Source organism: Varanus komodoensis, unplaced genomic scaffold (genome assembly GCF_004798865.1).
Source record: "Varanus komodoensis strain SLA01 unplaced genomic scaffold, ASM479886v1 scaffold1, whole genome shotgun sequence".
Lineage (NCBI taxonomy): Eukaryota > Metazoa > Chordata > Lepidosauria > Squamata > Varanidae > Varanus > Varanus komodoensis.
In genome coordinates this window covers 103,322,152-103,339,781 of record NW_025335268.1, presented here as the reverse complement: position 1 = coordinate 103,339,781, position 17,630 = coordinate 103,322,152, and the positions used below count along the sequence as shown (strand labels likewise).

The window sequence follows — 17,630 nt, the reverse complement described above, 5'->3', positions numbered from 1 at the left end:
AACATTCATCTAAATTTCACTAGTAGTAATGTGTGCAGAAATAGTGAGCAAGAAGAAACATGATGGTGCATTAGCTAATGTGCTAACTAGTTTCATTTACATTCCACAAATTTTACAGAAACAACAGGAACACTTTCTGAGAAGCCTGAACTAAGCCAAAATGACAGTCTTCATCTAAAAGCATAACTGCAACTGATCTGATACAAAGCCAAGCAACTTTCACTTTAACTGTGATTTCAGTAAATCTGTGGTTTCATATCAGTTAGATTAGAGCCTGGATACTAATTTTCAACAGGGTTTCTTTCTATGTTTGGATGGATATATTTTTTCTGTAGGAAGTTCTATACAATAGTCTCAACTGTGTCGACCACTTTTGAACAAAATAAATAAATACCCCCCCCCCGCCCCAAGGAACATGCAGCAACTGTTTCTGAAAATTTGCTATCCAAAATGTTAGTACTTTATGAGAGTTTGAGTGATAGGAAAGCATTTTAGTATGTATTGTATATATTCATCCTCCACCACCTCCCCTGTATGCTATGAAGAAAAGAAAACAATCATGGCTAAGGCCATTTGTGAAGATGGCATTAAAGGAGCCTACTCTGAGACAGATAAAAATAATGAGAATCTTTCTGTCAAGAAGGATTTAGAAAATATCACTAGCATTATTAAAATTTAATTTTTTTTACTGTGCTTTTTGGTTCCTCGTTTTTCCAGGGATAATGAGCAGGACTGCACACCTCCACATCGCTAAGACTTGTTTTGTGCAATAAATTCAGCCTTCTAGTCTGAAGACATTTCAGACAACAATTTTGACTGCTATAGGCTGCTGCTTCTTCTTTCTTTCTTTTTTTTACAACCTGCGCTGTGTGCTTTGAGGCTTTCTCTAAAAACAGTTCATAAGCTAATTTTGCAGCAGGCCAATAGAACAAACAAAAATCATTTTTTGCCCAACTGATTCAGAGAAATCCTGGGAATAGCAGAGATGGAATTGGAAAAAATAAATAAATAAAAAAGATCGATGTATTCACAAATGGTTTACCTGATAGAGAATTAGCTGACAGGGGATACTTGCTACTATTAAAGCATTTTTTTCCACGGAGTAAAAAAAAAACCTCCACTATTAGGAAAGCAGACATATTTGAAGTTTTGCTATACATTCAATATCATGCCTTAATAAAAAGGATAGCATTCTGTATATTGGGAGAAGCCACAGAATGGGAAGTTGGAATACAGGAGTACAAGGCTGCTTCTGAACTACACACATCCTCTTTCTGAGGAGCACTGAGATAAGAGCCGTGAATTTGGGGAAAATGTTATGGCTTATTTTTTCGATGTGTTTGCAAGAAGTACTTGTGGTCTCTATTCAGTACAGTAACTTGGTTTGTCAGGAGATGAATAAAATTTATTTATTTATTTAGAAAGCTTCTATGCCACCCCATTCACCGAAGCCTCAGGGTGGCTCACAACAATAAATAAATAATAACAATATAAAAACAATATAATTGGAGATGTCCTGGCCAAAGATGTAAAATAAATAAATAATATTAGCAATTAAAATGACGTTTAAATAAAAAGGTCTTCGCCTGGCACTGAAAAACAAATAACGACGGTGCCAGGCGGACCTCTCTGGGGAGCGCATTCCATAGATTGGGCGCCACCACAGAGAAGGCCCTCCTCCGAGTACTTACCCTCCTAATATCCTTCACAGAGGGCTCCCGGAGAAGGGCCTCTCCTGCTGATCTCAAGGGGTGAGCAGGTACATATGGACGTAAGTGCTCCTTTAGGTAACCCGGACCCAAGCCGAGCAGATAATCTGCTCAGTAATTTTTAGATAGGAAGACGCAGTTCAGAAATTTGAATAAACTGTTCTTGTAAAAAATTCTCAGGTTTCAAGAGCAACTCATTGACTTATTAACAAATAATGTTTCAATGCAAAGTGAATTACTAGATTGCTAAAGTGGAAACATGCCATTCCTTTGTACCCCAAATAACTTATCCACTTTTGTGAGTAACTTCATGCATGCAATGGGATGTATGTGTGACGCTTCCTGTAAAACTAAAATGAATTGTAAAATCTTTGTATAAGTAACAAAGGGTATCAGAAATGCCATATGTACTTGAAAATACTGGATACATTCAAGAGTATTTTCATGATCTGCTCCCACCTCCAGCTGTTATTTACAATGCCCTGTGATTCAGTGACCCAAGGTCAGCATGCACAAGAATGAAAATACCACTGGTTCTGTTCCTAAGAGATTCTAAGTACTGCCAGTATTATTTTGCTGGTGATATTAACTCCTGTAATCACAGCCTAAATATACCATTTGGGGAAAAAGCAAGTGATCATTAGAACTGTGTTTGTTGCCATACATCTTTCTGAAGAGTTTCTCTGGTTTTAACCAGTTTTCAAGCTTTTCTTCTGTTCTGCATCACCTTGTAAAATCCCCGTTCTGTTGCTCCATATATCTACTAGCTTAACAGACTTTGCCAAGCAAGATCAACACAAGGAAAATTTGAAAGAAAAAAAGGTTTACTTTAGTTTGGCAGAAACATTAAGAGACTTAGGGCACAATCCTATGGCTGGTAGGTGTTGGCCACAGAAAATGATGGAGCTCTTGCTGTGTCCTTGGAAAAGCCTTCGGAAGTCTCAGTGGGGACTCTGCCTTTGGAAGCCTCCTCCTGCACTCTCTCAGCCAGTGCAGTGTTTCGTAAGCCAGCTAAGTCTCTGAAGATGTTCGTCTTTGGAACAGGATCTGGGAGGCAGGTGGTTCTGGGTTTAGGGGAGGGGTGAGGCACTATCCGCCAGCTTCTGTCAAATCCAAGTGATGCCTGAATCCCTCCTTCTTGCAAGGAGTCAGAAAATATGTGGATGGCCGAAATAGGTTATTTAAATGTTTTTTTTCAGGATGAAGGGAGTGCAGAGTCAATTCTTGCCTCCAAACTGCTCCCATGCTCAAACGGATATTCATAGCCCTCCTAGTTTGGAAGTTTGAAGGCACCCTTAGGAGTTCACCCTTGCATTGCAATCTTAGGCATGATTATTCAGAAGCAGCATTGTTTTCAGCAGCGCCTACTTGGGCTTGCAGCTTTGGCTTTTCATCCTCACTTCAGTAGTACTGTCTTTATACTTTACAACACTCCTTTTATTGGCTGTACTTTGTTCACATCCCAGTTAGAGAGACAGAATGGAAATAATTTTATGTATTTAAAAAATTTTCTAGATCACTTTTCAGGGTGAGATATAAGTCTATTCACTTCTTTCAAGATGTTTACAAACAATGCATACTGGCAGGCAAACTGCATTGTATGACTAAGGCTTATTCTCACATTCTTACAGTGAATGGATTGAGCAGGTAAAGTATGCCCAGAAAGATTTCTTAGTGAAGGGCTTTTTGTTTCTGTTTTGCATGCAGGAATATTCAACTATGTGAGCCTCAACCTGCAGTCTGAAATACAGGTTTCTTACTTCATCTCCTGTTTGTGAGAACTACACAAACTAAGTTCTTACTCTCTCCGGCATACTTCTTATTTCCTCAATGCATAACAATGTACACCTAGGTGCTTTCTAGCCTGTCAATGATTCAACACATTTGGATCACACATCAATGTGGGTTATGAGATTTCCAAACAACCCTCAAGCGTAGTTGGGCCAGCTGTATGAACCTACGCAGACATATTCTGGAAACAAAGATATCCAGCCTATTTGATATAAATAGAGCAGAAAAGTTAACTTGTGGTGAGTTGACCAATAGCAAAGGATAAATTTTGCTACTATTATTATCCATTGTGGTTAATTAAAGATCTCTAAATAAGAAAAAACATAAGGTGATGATGAAAAGGACTGTAGGACCACTTGGGCTTTCAAGAAACTCTTTCAATAGTAGCTCTGTATCCCCAGGAGAGTCTATCAAGACCCTTGTGATACAGTGCAATAAGCTGCCACTGGTGTAACTGGCTTTTTCTCTTGAATTGTTGACATTTTGGTTGCATTTGTTAATGCATTTTGTAGCTGTTTGCAAATGTAATGCTATATCTTCATATTCATTTGATTTTTATGGTAACTTAAGTATGGTCTGCTATGATGTTTGTTGTAAGTTGGGCATGGCCTGTTATAGAAAAACAGGATATAAAAAGCTAAACTAAATTCTAGATTTGAGCCCAAGGCCACAGTCCAAAAAGACTCATGCAAATGCCTTTGAGAACCAAGAGCTTTAATTGCAGTTTCAACTGCTGCAGCTTTTAGGCAATTGGTGTTCATTTTAAAGTTGTGCACACAATTGTCCTAAATAAACAGGTCATCTGGATTATAGTTTAGGAGAACTACCTTTTAAGTATCTGTAATGTCAGATCCAAATGTTTGCCCACCACAAATAATATTTTTATGTTCAACTTTAAAATATACATTATTATGAAAACAAGGATTCAGTCTATTTTCTTTAGTTCAGCTGTGTATTACCTGTTTAAAAAAGCAACCTCCCACAGACCCTGAGATACAACAGACATAATTCCTACAACCAAATGTGAAAGAACTAAGACAAAGAGAATGATCAAATATGTAGACGAGGATGAGTACATACTGCTAAATGTTTCCATGAGCACCACTGAATAGGAAATAAATTCCTGCATGTCCATTTTCCAGTACATTAAGGTAGCATCTTAAGAATAAAAATGCATGGGTCCTTTACAAGAATGCATAACAGAAATCACCCATCCTGGCAAACTAATTATTACTTAATTTCTTAGAAGGATACTCATTTGCTTGTGGTAGTTGCCTGATAAAGGGAAATATCTATGAATTAAAGGGAATGAATTAAAGGGAAATATCTATGAATTATCTGAATGTTGTATGCAATGATCCTCTCATTGGCAATCTGTTCTTAAACCATGTAGTATTTAACCTAATATTTTTTTTAAAATTTCTGTTATGCAACAAGACTTGTGTTTTGAGATCTGACTGTCCTGTTCAGAACACTATAGATGTCTATGACGCTACTGCCTAACAAACACATTGGATAGTGCCCAGTATTTTATAAACAAAGGCATGACAGAATGGAGTGCTATATCATAGAGCTTCTCCACATGGTTATACTGATGCATACAGTAAGGGAGACTTACAAACATTATAGTCTGCATGTGGAATTTTGCCAGATAGAAATTTTATTGGTGGCCTTCACATACAACTTCAACATGATAAACAAATGTGGTCACTTGGCAAGTAGCAATGAACTACTCAAATGATTTCTGAATAATCATAATGGCGACAGTATTTCTCTCTCCTGACCTTCCCAAAGTAGGAGTTGATCCAATGCAGCATTCCCAGGAATCCCAACCCCTGCCCCTGCAAAAACAGTTCCTGTCATGGGAGTGGATTCCTCTTATGAATACTCTGAGGAGCTTCAGTATATAGTGCTTGGCCAAATTTATGATGGGTCAAATCCTGATTAGTCTGGAAGGGAAATATGTACTATGTGCTATGCTGTAAGAGGGCTTCTTAATGTTTCACAATGAAGAGCTGAGGTTTTCTTGCAACCAGAGTCCTTCTGCTTGGGAGCAGACTACATCTTTTCTTTCCTCTATAAAAGGGGATAAGCATTTGCTGCATATTTATGAAAAATTATTCTTCATCCTATAGGGCACCCCAAATGGAAAACCACTGATTGGCTCCAGTGCTCTTCTAAAGCCCAGGGCTTGAGTAATTCTTGTGAAATCTGCTTTAGTACAAAAATGATGATATCTATGCTAAACAGAACTAATTATCAGCTGAAACCCTAACCTGATGGCTGTTCAGTAGAGACAGAAGGAGATAATTTCATACCTTCAGACAGGCACAGTAACTTCTAAATGGGTGTTAACTTAACCATCAGCCAACTTAATTACTGCTGTCAATGTGTTAACTTTGTAGTAAATATATTCCCTCTCCCCACTCAATACACACTGAAATTTCTTCCCCTTCCACACCATTAATTTAATGACACAGCTAAAACATTTAACAGATATTGGTGAACCACACAATTCTAGCCTATTATTTCTCCTGTTTTTCAACTATAAATGCCATGCACAAGTTGTTGTGAATAAGCCTCTTTATGTTTTCCAACAGGCAGTTTATTGACCCAGACATGAATGAATAACAAGCAGAAATGCTAAAGCAATACATTTTTAATTGATGATTTCATGTATTTTTACTACAAGACCTGACTCACCCTACAACAATGTCTGTCGGGGTGTGTGTATATATAATATTAATTACAGAGATAAATGGAAATTACCATAGTGAATAACTATAGATGGTTATAAAATAATAAAAGTTAGAATATTTAATTCTACTTTGGCCTTACTTTTTATTATTAGAGAACAGAATGATCAGTGAAGTGCATGTGTTCAGAAAGAAAGAAAGAAAGCCCTTCAATAGCCTTGTGGAAATGTATAAAACAAGCAGCAATACAGTCCTTTGCCAAACACTGTCATAAATTTTTTATTTGGCAGCTAACATTCTCACTAGTTTTCTTGGCAGCAATTGGGACCTTTAGCAAGAAAGGTGCAGGAGAAAAATACCTTGTTTAGAGATGTTTTCAACACTTTCTGGGATTTTCAGAACTTCTGCCTGCAGCACATTTTTACAACCTCAGTCTCCAACCACCTGATGAGTAGGTGGTGGTTTTTAACTTCTTCTTTCTTAGAAAATATAGACAGCTTACTACCCCCGCTCCCCTCTGGCCTCCAGCCTAGAATCTTCCCCCTCCTTCTCCCTCATATTTGTGTTCCGAGATACAAGTGGTTGTTCTTTACTGTCTAGACAAAAAAACTGAAAATAATGTCAGGATGTAACTTTCATTGCTTCTGATACTATCAGGATCAGGTTCCCAGATGACAGAGATAAATGAAAGGCAAAAATGGGCTGATTACTTTTGCATTTTCTTTTTCTTCTTCTTCACAGATTGCTACAAAGACTGGTCACAGGTGCAGCTACATGGGTCAGTCAGTGGATGGCTGATAAACAGAATAGCAAAATAGATTTCTGTACCCAGACCACATTTCCTGCATCCATGGTTAAAAATACATTAAAACAAAACATCTTGGTACGTTCCTAAAGCTAGAAACTTTAATCAAAGGTCTGATAACAAGGTATTTGGTTAAACAGAAAAGCTGATTACATGATAGGTTTAAAATCCACAAGACATCTATTGCTTTAGAGATAATGAAAGTTTGACAATTATACCAGAATCAGGTACCTGCTTTGCTGCTGTACAATGGGCACAATTTGTGTGCTAGTTGCTAGCTTCTTTGTATACAGAATAGCATTCTTGATAGAACCACTCCTGCTGCCTACAATATTATGTATTACACGATTAAATATTACACTAGCTAACACATGTCTGTTAATCTATATCTATATACTTATAATAAAACCTCTAAGTGTTCAGATATTAAAAAGAGATACAAGGAAAGGGGTTTCACTTGATTTCTTCCACAGATTTATTTATTAAATTTATAAAATCACACCATCTGCTTTGCAGGCACTCAGAGCAGTAAAACATTAACACTTCACATAAAACTCATACATTTATAATGGCAAGGGGCATTAAAATTAAATACAGTTGGAATGTACACTTGAACAGCATGAAAGTATAGGACAGTTTTTACTTCCTGTCAAAAGCAGAACCAGGAATGAACCAAATTTTACAGCATGAGACTGTATGGGGCTAGCCGTGCCCCTGCCACTCATGTGCCCAGCAGCCCCCTTCCTGACCAATGCATGCACACACACACACCTGTCAGGAGGGATCCTATGTGCATAGCTCCCTTCCAAAGTGCTGTGAACATGTGGAGTTCAAGGGGGTCATTGCAGCTGGTTGTGTCAACAGTGCCACTGGGTGCATCAATGGTAGGGAACGGGTCTAGAGACTATGGACCTGCAATGCCCCCCACTTGTTCTTTCACATGTAGAGAGGCAGGATCACGTGAACCATCTGTAAGAGTTTTAGAATTCAGCTGGAAAAACTAAGGACATGTCTTTACTCACTGGAATATGTCCCAAGACATAAAGGAACTAGCAGGTAATCACTAACATTTTATTAGCCACTGAACATTTGGATTTACTGAGTATTGAAGCCACAACTTGTTCCATGGTGAATAGAGCTCATACATACTTTTCCTGGACATATTATTGTTGAGATGCGGCCTCAGAGTCTCAATATGATGTTGCTTTGCTACACATGTAGCTAAGAAAACACTTGTGTTTTCAGAGAAGACTGAAGAACCCCAAAGCCATCTAAGAGAACACATACAGTCCCCGGGAAATATATGCATGTTTCACTTACCAAAGGGTAATCATCCCTTAAATATTCAAGCAGGTCTTTCTCTTATACCTCCAACTCTTCAAATATGTGAATGCTTTCTAGATCATAAATCTATCAGGTCTTTTTGTTATTACACATTTATGCCAGTGTTCATGCATAACACTAAGGATTGGCTTAGTGAAGGCATGGGGAACCTTTGGCCATGGCCATTTTGCCCATCAGCTTCTTCTCATGGTCCTACTAAGAAAAGCAGATTGAAGCTGATTGGAGGCAAGTGTTTTTCTGTGCTGGAGAGCCTGTAGGAACTCGGGTGGAAGCTGGGTGATGACTCGTTACTTCTGAGGCTTGTCCTGCTTACTTTTGAATGGACAAGCAGGGCTTGCCCTGTTTACTTCTGAGTAGGTACAAAATAGGTAAGAACTATATTTGGCCCTGCTCACAAATAGAATGCAAGCCAAAGACTTTCCTCAGGGGCCCTGGGGTTTGCATTTGGCCCCTGAAATAAGAAACGGTTATCTATCCCTGGTTAGTGCCATGTGGACACACCTTCACAACTCTGAACAAAGTGTCAAGCTAACAAACTTTCCCCACCCTTTTCTTCTACACATGCAACAGGGAAAGTGCTTCTGCTGAGTTTTAAAGAAACGTAATTTTGTGTTACAAACTAGGGGTCCTGGTTTGAAAGAAACCTCATTCAATTTCAATTAGCTCAGCAGAAATTATCCTCTGAACTTCTGGGGAAGAAGAGGTAGAAAATTTGTGGTCAAGGCTAACATGTTGCTTAAGACCACAGAGGCCTGCCCAGAGAAGACTAAACCAAGGATTAGGGTTATAGCACCTTTCAGAAATATTCATCACACTCTTCAAGATTTTACTCTGTTAAAACGCAGAACTGAAATGGATTTAATTGGCATTACTGCCACTTGAGTACACAAGATACTCAACACTGAGAATCAACCAAAAGGCCAATGGTAACTCTGAAGAAGGTGAAGAGATACTCAGTTGAGTTGAGAGGACTGTCCATGGGACAATGATCATCTGGATGCTCAACAAAACTGGGCTTCATGGAAGAGGGTCAATAAGAAAGCCATTGCGGAAACAAGCACACATCAAAGCCTGTTGGAATATAGGAGACACATCAAAGTTGTGAAAAAAGGTTCTTTGATCTGATGAAACCAAAATCAGACTTTTCATTCTTGGTGCAAAATGCTGCACAGTGCAAAGCCACCAATGCTCATTTCCTTGAGAACACCATTCCTACAGTGAAAGCAGCATCAAGTTTGGGGATGCTTATCCTCAGCAGGATTTTCCTCACTGGAAGACTGGTCAGGACTGATGGTAAGATGGATGGAGCTATTCACGGTGCAACTCTAGAATCAAAACTTGTTTCAGTCTACAAGGGACTGTGGCAGAAGTTTGTCTTTCAACAGGGCAATCATTCTAAACACAGAGTCAAAGTAACACTAGAATGGTTAAAAAAAGAACCCAAGTGTCTTAGAATGGCCCAGTGCAAGTCCAGACTTCAATATGATTGAGAATCTGTGGTGAGACTTGAAAGTTGTTGCTCCATGATGGCCTTCATCCAACTTGACAGAGCTACTGCAGAACCATCAGGAGGAATGAGCAAACACTGTAGGATCCAGATGTACAAAGCTGAGAGAGACTAATCCAAGAAGATTTGGAGCTGCAACTGCTGCCAAAGCTTCTTCTTGCAAATACTAATTAGGGCAAACACTGAATGGAATAGCCCACTGCTGCCCAGGACTCCTGAGCAAAAGTGATCCACTAGTTACCTACCTCATGACTAGTTGGATTACAGGCTTGACATGCACAGTCCTGAATATCTTATGTACACAAAGTGGTGACACTGTCAATCCATTTCAGTTCCAGGTTTAAGGAACAAAATGTGCAAAAAGTCAAAGGATGGTAAATACCTTTGCAAGATATTATATGTAGAAGGCATCCATTATGTATCACTTTTAGTGAATTATGCAAATAAAATTAACGATTTCACCTCTTCCGGACTCTTTTGCTGTTGCCTTCAATCATGGCAGGTTGAATTACATGTCTGTCTAATCTTGTAAACTAGAAAACTTTTTTAGGACCTCATTTAAGTTATGCACTATTCATAGGGGTACCAGTGGTGAAGAGGTGGAGAAGAAAAGCTGACTGTGGATGGAAAAAGCACACTTTGCTTTAATAGCAAACTTTTCCCTTTCATGCCTTATTTTAGTACAATATATAGTAAAACATGATTGGTTACGCACGTGGACTCAGTACAACATTACATTTAGCCATCATTGCCATTTAGTTGGCTGTCCCTGATATTTGTCAATATTCTGGGACATGGGAGTAACAAAAATGAAACAAAACAAAACACGAATTTTCAACTGTCTGCTCAAGTAAATTATGGGTGGTTTACTCTCAACACTATAATTTGAGATTTCATATCAATTGACTAGCTTTTCTTGCACATGAAAAGAAACTGGTTGTTGGTCACTCAGTTTGAATAGTAGACTTATTTTCAGTTGTGAAAGACAAATAACTTCATGATACCTTCAAAACTGGAGTCATGGTTGCCTACCTGTCAAGAGCCCATGCCCCATCAGTGGCCCCCTAACTAGAGCCCTGTGGAATAGCTCTTCCTCTTTTAAAAATAAAAGGTGAGTAGAACAATTTATACTGTCTCGAGCATATAAAGATACTGTTTTTACTTGCAACAGTCCTGTTAGGCAGGTTAGGCTGGGAATCAGCACTTTCCCAAATGAGGACTAGAACCTGGATTTTCCAAGCCTACTGCTGTAACAGTGGGAATAAAGAATTATTCCTAAATGGATTTCTGTAAAAAATCAAGCATACCTTACATAGTCTACTTTTTAAACTATTTTTCCCAGGGAAACAGAAAAGTATCTTCCCTAGGTATGCTGTATCTCTTTACTTTTATCTCTCTCCCTAAGATGGAGATAATTTGTTTAAGATGATCCAAGAAGAATATAGGCAATGTAGGAAATCTAATCCATTTCACTCTGATCTTGTTTCGACACACAACTTTCTGATTCACTAATGTATTCATAGCAACAGGAAAAAAATAGCACCCATCTCTGACACCGAAGGATGATGTTTATGTTGCATAATTATGTTACTAAAATTCATTATTTGCGAAAAGTAATCAAATTAATTTTCACTATTTCAATCCACCACTAAAATTCACTTTGTCTTTAAGCCTGCTGGATATAGCATTACCAAAGCTGTTGAAAGGGTATAACACTAACCAGGAAGACAAAGGCCTATAAAAGTATGCAATGCATAATTTTTTATTGTTTGTTCAGTATTGAAATCTCATTAGAACTCATAAGTCAAACATCCACATCTGCTGATCATGAGAGAACATGGATAGAATGCACCTTGTGAACAGAATATGGTATGTTTTAGATGAGAATGAGATTTGTCTTTTTATTTTTCATTTTAAATAAAACCCTTATACAGCTGTTATTTAAATATCCACCTTTGAAACAAAAGACCTAAAACATTAATTTAAAATAACTTTCTCAAGGTTGTTCTGTTTCTGGCAATGTCCATGATCATTATGTACAAAAGCATTACTTGAGAGTATTCAGAATAATAATTGTTTGAAATTCTCTGCCCTATAGAACATTTTCCTTCATTTATCCTTCACATTTTATACAGTCACATTTTAATTAGACTAGAATTTGTCCTCCAATTAGCTTTCATTAAACTTTACAGATTATAGAAAAAAATCTGCTGAGTTATACTTCAAAACTGTGCCTTAAGTTTAAAGAAAAGTAACATGCAGCTGAAATTATTATGGAAATAATTACAATGTTTCAAACATCACTTATTTCCTAGTTTACCTCTATGTTTTATCCTTCAGTTCAGCATTTTGCTGATTTAAACCCTCTTGGTTGCTCCCGAAAAAGTTAGTCATAAAAATACCTTACAGCAAAATCATTTTTTTCACAGAGTTTCATTCAGACTGGTTTTAGAGGCTACATTCTGTTCTCGAATAGTAAGTTCTCTAAACTGCCTGTGTTTTTTTAAAGGCACATCACATATAATAGACAGGGGGAATGAGGGAAACTGTTATCATCATCTTCACCACCACCACATTGCATTTATTCTTGCCCTTCTTCCTCATGCAAGAAACCCAGGGTGGATTACAAGGAACCCAAGGTGGATTCCCCTCTCTTACCCTTACACTAGCAATCCATTGATGTAGGTTAGGCTTAGATGCAGTGACTGGCTCAAAGTCCCAGTGAGTTTCATGGCTTGAAGGGAACTAGACCTAGATTTCCCCAGTCACACTCCAGAACTCTTAACCACTATCCTACACTACAGTACACTGCCTCTATTCAGTACTTCTATACAAAGTTCACTTGCCATATGTTTTAATTCAAAGGATGCCAGAATATGGCCAGAATGCCAGTTTGGCTTCAAACATCACATTGCTCAATCTCTCTGGTCTGCCGTATCATCATAGCATTAACTTAAGATAAGGGCAGTGCTCATTCTGCCCAATTCTCTCTCGTTCTAAGCTGGTTTTATGGTGCCATATATCTCATATCTCTAGCTATATGAGATTTGACTTCATGATGATAAGAGAAGTCAAATCAGAATAACAACATGATTCCTGTCCAACCATCTCTGGGGTTAAAAAAAGGAAAACGAAAGGATAGAAGCTGGCATCCAGCAGTAGGGTGTGTGAATTCTTTTACCACCACCAGAACCACAAAGAAGTGGTGAGAAAGCTAAACAAGAGTGACTTTCATGACATCTTTAACCTCTCCTTAATCCCCCGTTGTGAATCATAAGTTTCCTAGTTAACTTACTGGATCATTCCAAACTAAATCAGGGACTATGAAAACTTAAGAGATGATTCATGTGTTACCTTGAACAAAGGTAACTGTCTTTTCTCACTTTTTGTAACATCATAGTGAAAGCATAGGAAACTCTCTTCATGCATTATCAGTAAATAATACACACATATCCTTTCCCTGCTTCCATGGGCTTGCTCTGAATATTAACACTTTTTTCCCTTAACAATGTAGCAACTCCATGATGTTTAGCTGTAGAAGTTTCTGTCCAATCCAGGTCTTGTGCTGTGCAGCAATACCCAACGAGACCATGAAGAAGAAGTTCAAATGATTTATTTTATTGCTGATCATTTTAACTAGTAATTGTTCTAAATTTTGTTATTAGATGATACTGTAGGAATTTTAGGTTTAGGGTTAGGGTTCAAGGCTAGGGTATTAAAGAACTTAAATAATTAAAACAAAAAACTTTTTTTTCAATAGGATGACCATTGTAGCTGAGAAGGTGAGAAAAGCTTTCCTGGGGGCAAATATATAGACTGCATATTACTGAAGCAGCTGAAATGAAAACTACACCAAACAAACAATTTGCAAAAAAGCAGACAGGAAAATGCTTAAACCCTAAACCTGAGAGATATAAGCTTGCAAGATACAGCTGATACATGGATGCTTAAAAGCTGTTGCATTTCACACTGGCTGTAGAGGTCAATTTAAGCATTGGAAACTTCTAAATATAAAATTGTACTCCTATGCATTATACTCAATGCACTCAATGCATTATATACTTATATACATATATACATACAATCAGATTATCCCTTGTTATTTTAAAGATACCCTTAAAATTAACATTTAACATAAATAAACATGATAGATTTTACTGGATCAGAATTCATATAGTTTTAAACACGTATCTATTCTGAAAGTGCATGGTGCTATTTTTGCATGGTAAGTGGAAATTGAAAGAGGAAATGGAGCCATTCACTCACACTTAGAGGATGACATCTTGCTGACAGGCATGCAAACTTGGGAGGGTGCTATATAGCTGATCTTAAAATACTACATGACACTTTTCAATTAAACCAATGGAAAAACTGGAAAAAAAAATCTTCTGATCAAGATACATGTTTGGCAGTGGTCGCTCTGGAAGATTTAAAGTCTAGAAAAAAATTTGTATAACATACTTGTTTTTATAAGAATAGTACACTCGGGAAACTCTAAAGTGTAAGCTCCTATGGAATAGCTTACCAAGTCAGTGACTTTATGGTAATATTGGGAGTCTTCTAAAATACAATTCATTTGATTTTTACCTCTCTCAGGCAACTCCTCTAGAGAAAAACACATGTAGGAAAGTTGTGTACAAAAATAAGAATCAATATATTTGAAAAAAAAACCTTCAAAAATGCAGGGCTGTCTAACATTTAAAGCAATATGCCTGCAACTCTAGTTAAAGTGCTGAAAGTCTGACTGAATCTTTATACTGTAAGCATGTATATATAGACACACTGAAAACAAGATCTTGGATACTAATATCTCAAGTCTAAAAACATTTCCTATGCACCCATAGCATTTAAATAAAGCAGACACTCAAGTCAGATTAGAGTTTCTAGGGGAAAGAAAGCACAGCAGTCTTCACCTGGTAGTGACTCCCCTCATGAGACTGAGTACAAACATCAAGATATACCTCTTCCATTTAAGTTTTCAGTCCTAAATCATTATCTCCTTGAACCCACATAGCCAGCCCCTTCTTAAGAGGGAGATTAATAAGTCAGATTAAAAACATCAGCACACAATGGCTGCTTTAATTCAGTGGGTGAGAAAGTCACTTCTCATGGCAATAATTGAAAAAGTCCTTGTATACTGCATAACTCATAATTACCACATTTACACCACTGGCCAACACAATGGAAAAGATGAAAATACAAAGGGAAGAAGGAATAAAAAAACTGTCTTGTAGTCACTGTGGCTCCAGGACCACCAATGAAAAGGGGAAAAATAAACTTGTGGGTGGTGCACATGACTTTTGGGCAGCAGAAACTGCATGTGCATGTGTCTGTACATACACATATGGGATAGGGATGTACAGATTTTGTTAGATCTATTCTATGCTTCATGGATCAGTGGATGCCTTTGTCCTGTGGTCCACTTGTTAACAGAATTTTGTTCCACTTGGACTAATTGTATGAGTGCTAAATGAGTACGTTCACAAATCTGCATTAATTAACACACATTGCTACCAATGTGTATTTAACAAACCTCTGGAAAAGTGAAAAAGAAGAAAAAAAGAAAACTACTCAAATCTATGTTTTCATGTTCAATGCATGGAGGAAATGCACATTTTGGTCATGCTACTTTTCTTCTTTTTGCATTTTTGTATGAATAAATTGTATACAACTCTGGAAGGTTAAAAATGGCCCAGAAGTTCACTGAATTTCCTCAGAGAAAAATCCAGCCCACTGTAGAATTTGCAGGTTGTATTCATAGAAATTCAAGCATATTTGAACCTGTCGTTGGCTTTTTTTTTTTTTTTTTTTTTTTTTTTACTTGTCTAGTGTATTTGTGGGATGAGCAGGATTTTTCCTGCTACTGATATTTTGATCTAAGCAAGGAAAGACACTGTAGGGAGTAAACTACTCCTTCTGAGATTATTTTATTACTCTGCTTCCCGAAGTTCAAGTCTAAGCTTAGTTTGGAATGCTTCAGTGGAATAAAATCAGCATCTCTCAGACACATCAATGCAGGCTGTAAGCATATTCAAGAGTTGTCATTGTGGAATATGGACCAGTTTAGAAAAGCCCTCAGCTTAATTCTGAAAACTAGATTTTTATAACTTTTCTCCTGGTCAGTAAGAATGGAGCAACAGATTTCAGTTTGTATCAGCAATGCAAAATTGTGTTAAAACTGTCCCTCACCCTTACCAAACATAGTAAAGGGAAAGGCAGCTGGGAGGGCATCCTAGCAGATGACAAGCCTGGTATTGAAGCTGAAGCAAAATTCAAAGAAGGCTTAGTTTTTAAAAGTTCTAAGAGTTAAGAACTGGGGCAACATGTTATTGCACATCCTTCCTTTTCCAAAGCTCATCTTCATCTTTTCTTACTATACTGTAATACATTATGTTTAAATATAAGTCATTGTATGACTTCCATCTCACCTAATTCTAATGGAAAATGTGTGCTAAACAAATACTAATTTGCATATTTTGAAAGAGTTTTTCTTCCTTCCTGAAGCTGAGATTTTAAAATGGGCTCCAATATAATAATCATTTGCATACATTAAAATTATCCCAAAAATCAACTGAAAAAATGAAAACATGTCAGACTGCTAAAGTATCTCTCTTGCATATTTGCATCTTATGTCAGAGCTAATTAAGTTGTAGTTTGGTTTGATATGTCAAAAATTGTTTGGATCATGAAAATGAAGCTATGTAGATTAGACAGAATACCTTCATTCAAACTATACTAGCCTGACAGAAAACTGCTCCTGTGACTGTACACAAGAAGGAGTGGGTTCAGCTTTTCTCATATGCATTCCTAAGTATATATTTCCTATTTATTAAATTTTCCAAATGCAATGCAAGTTATTTGCTCATTATTTCCTTGATATCCCCTCCTCTTCTAAATCTGGTTGAGATGAATAGTGTGGCTTAGGGGATTCTTCAGAAATTTTAAGGGCAATAAGGTGTTGTAGTATTTCTAATATTTATTCATTTTATGGAAGTTGATACTGAGATGGGTCAATTTCTATGATTTTTCAACAACAAAAATCAGCTTCAGAAGAAGCCCTTCTTTAACAAAAAAATCAGTTCCAGGACTAACTTGTTTCTATTTTTGCCCTAACATTTATCACTAATTTATCTGCACAAATCCAGTATAGTTGGGCATAATATTCCTTTGGCTGTTTTAATTTTCTAGAGATACTGTGCTTCTTCGTAGAAAACAAAGTAAGGTGAGTAGCAAACCTGCTTAGGTCTATCATTCATCATCTGGCAGCATCTCAAAGCAGGTCAAAAGTATCCAAATCTCTACAGGAATCAATAAAATTTGGCTAGAATTAATCCACATCTATTACATGTTTCTTTTCAAGAGATAAGGGGGGAATTCTTTACAAGTTTAAATAGTGTTTAGAGTTAGGATGAAAGAACAGAAAAAACCATCACTTTGCTTACTCAACTGTAGCGACAAACTGTTCCACCAATTTAATACAGAAAAATATGTACTGTGTAGACAAGAACAAAATGAAGTTTTGGGTTATTCTCCCATTTTTCCTATGAGCATGGACCAGCCAAAGCAACTTCTGGGTAGATAGGGAGATGAGAACCCAGATGAGAATTTTGAAATGTGTAATGTACAAAATCAGTAATCATAGAACTAATTCAGAATATTGCTCAAACAAAAGCAAACTGCCAAAAACATGCTTCCTTTCTTGGTGCATTTATATTAGCATATGAAGTTGCTTTTAAATTTAAAGATCTGAAACTAGGAAAGCTTCACTTGATGAATTT

The 17,630-nt window shown here is 37.2% G+C and overlaps 1 protein-coding gene across 6 annotated transcripts in view; it reads right to left on the bottom strand.

Annotated features, from left to right (window-relative positions):
* VTI1A (vesicle transport through interaction with t-SNAREs 1A) overlaps positions 1–17,630 on the bottom strand; it is a 324,632-nt gene that overhangs the window by 45,014 nt on the left and 261,988 nt on the right. Inside the window, exon 8 of one of the 6 annotated variants that reach the window (XM_044438825.1) lies at positions 1,688–6,990. The exons of the other annotated variants lie outside the window; for them this stretch is intronic. Within the exon in view, the coding sequence (XP_044294760.1) occupies positions 6,942–6,990 (49 nt within the window). The 3' untranslated portion in view covers positions 1,688–6,941. Of the gene's footprint in view, positions 1–1,687; positions 6,991–17,630 lie in introns of those variants that run through there. 6 annotated transcript variants of the gene reach the window in all.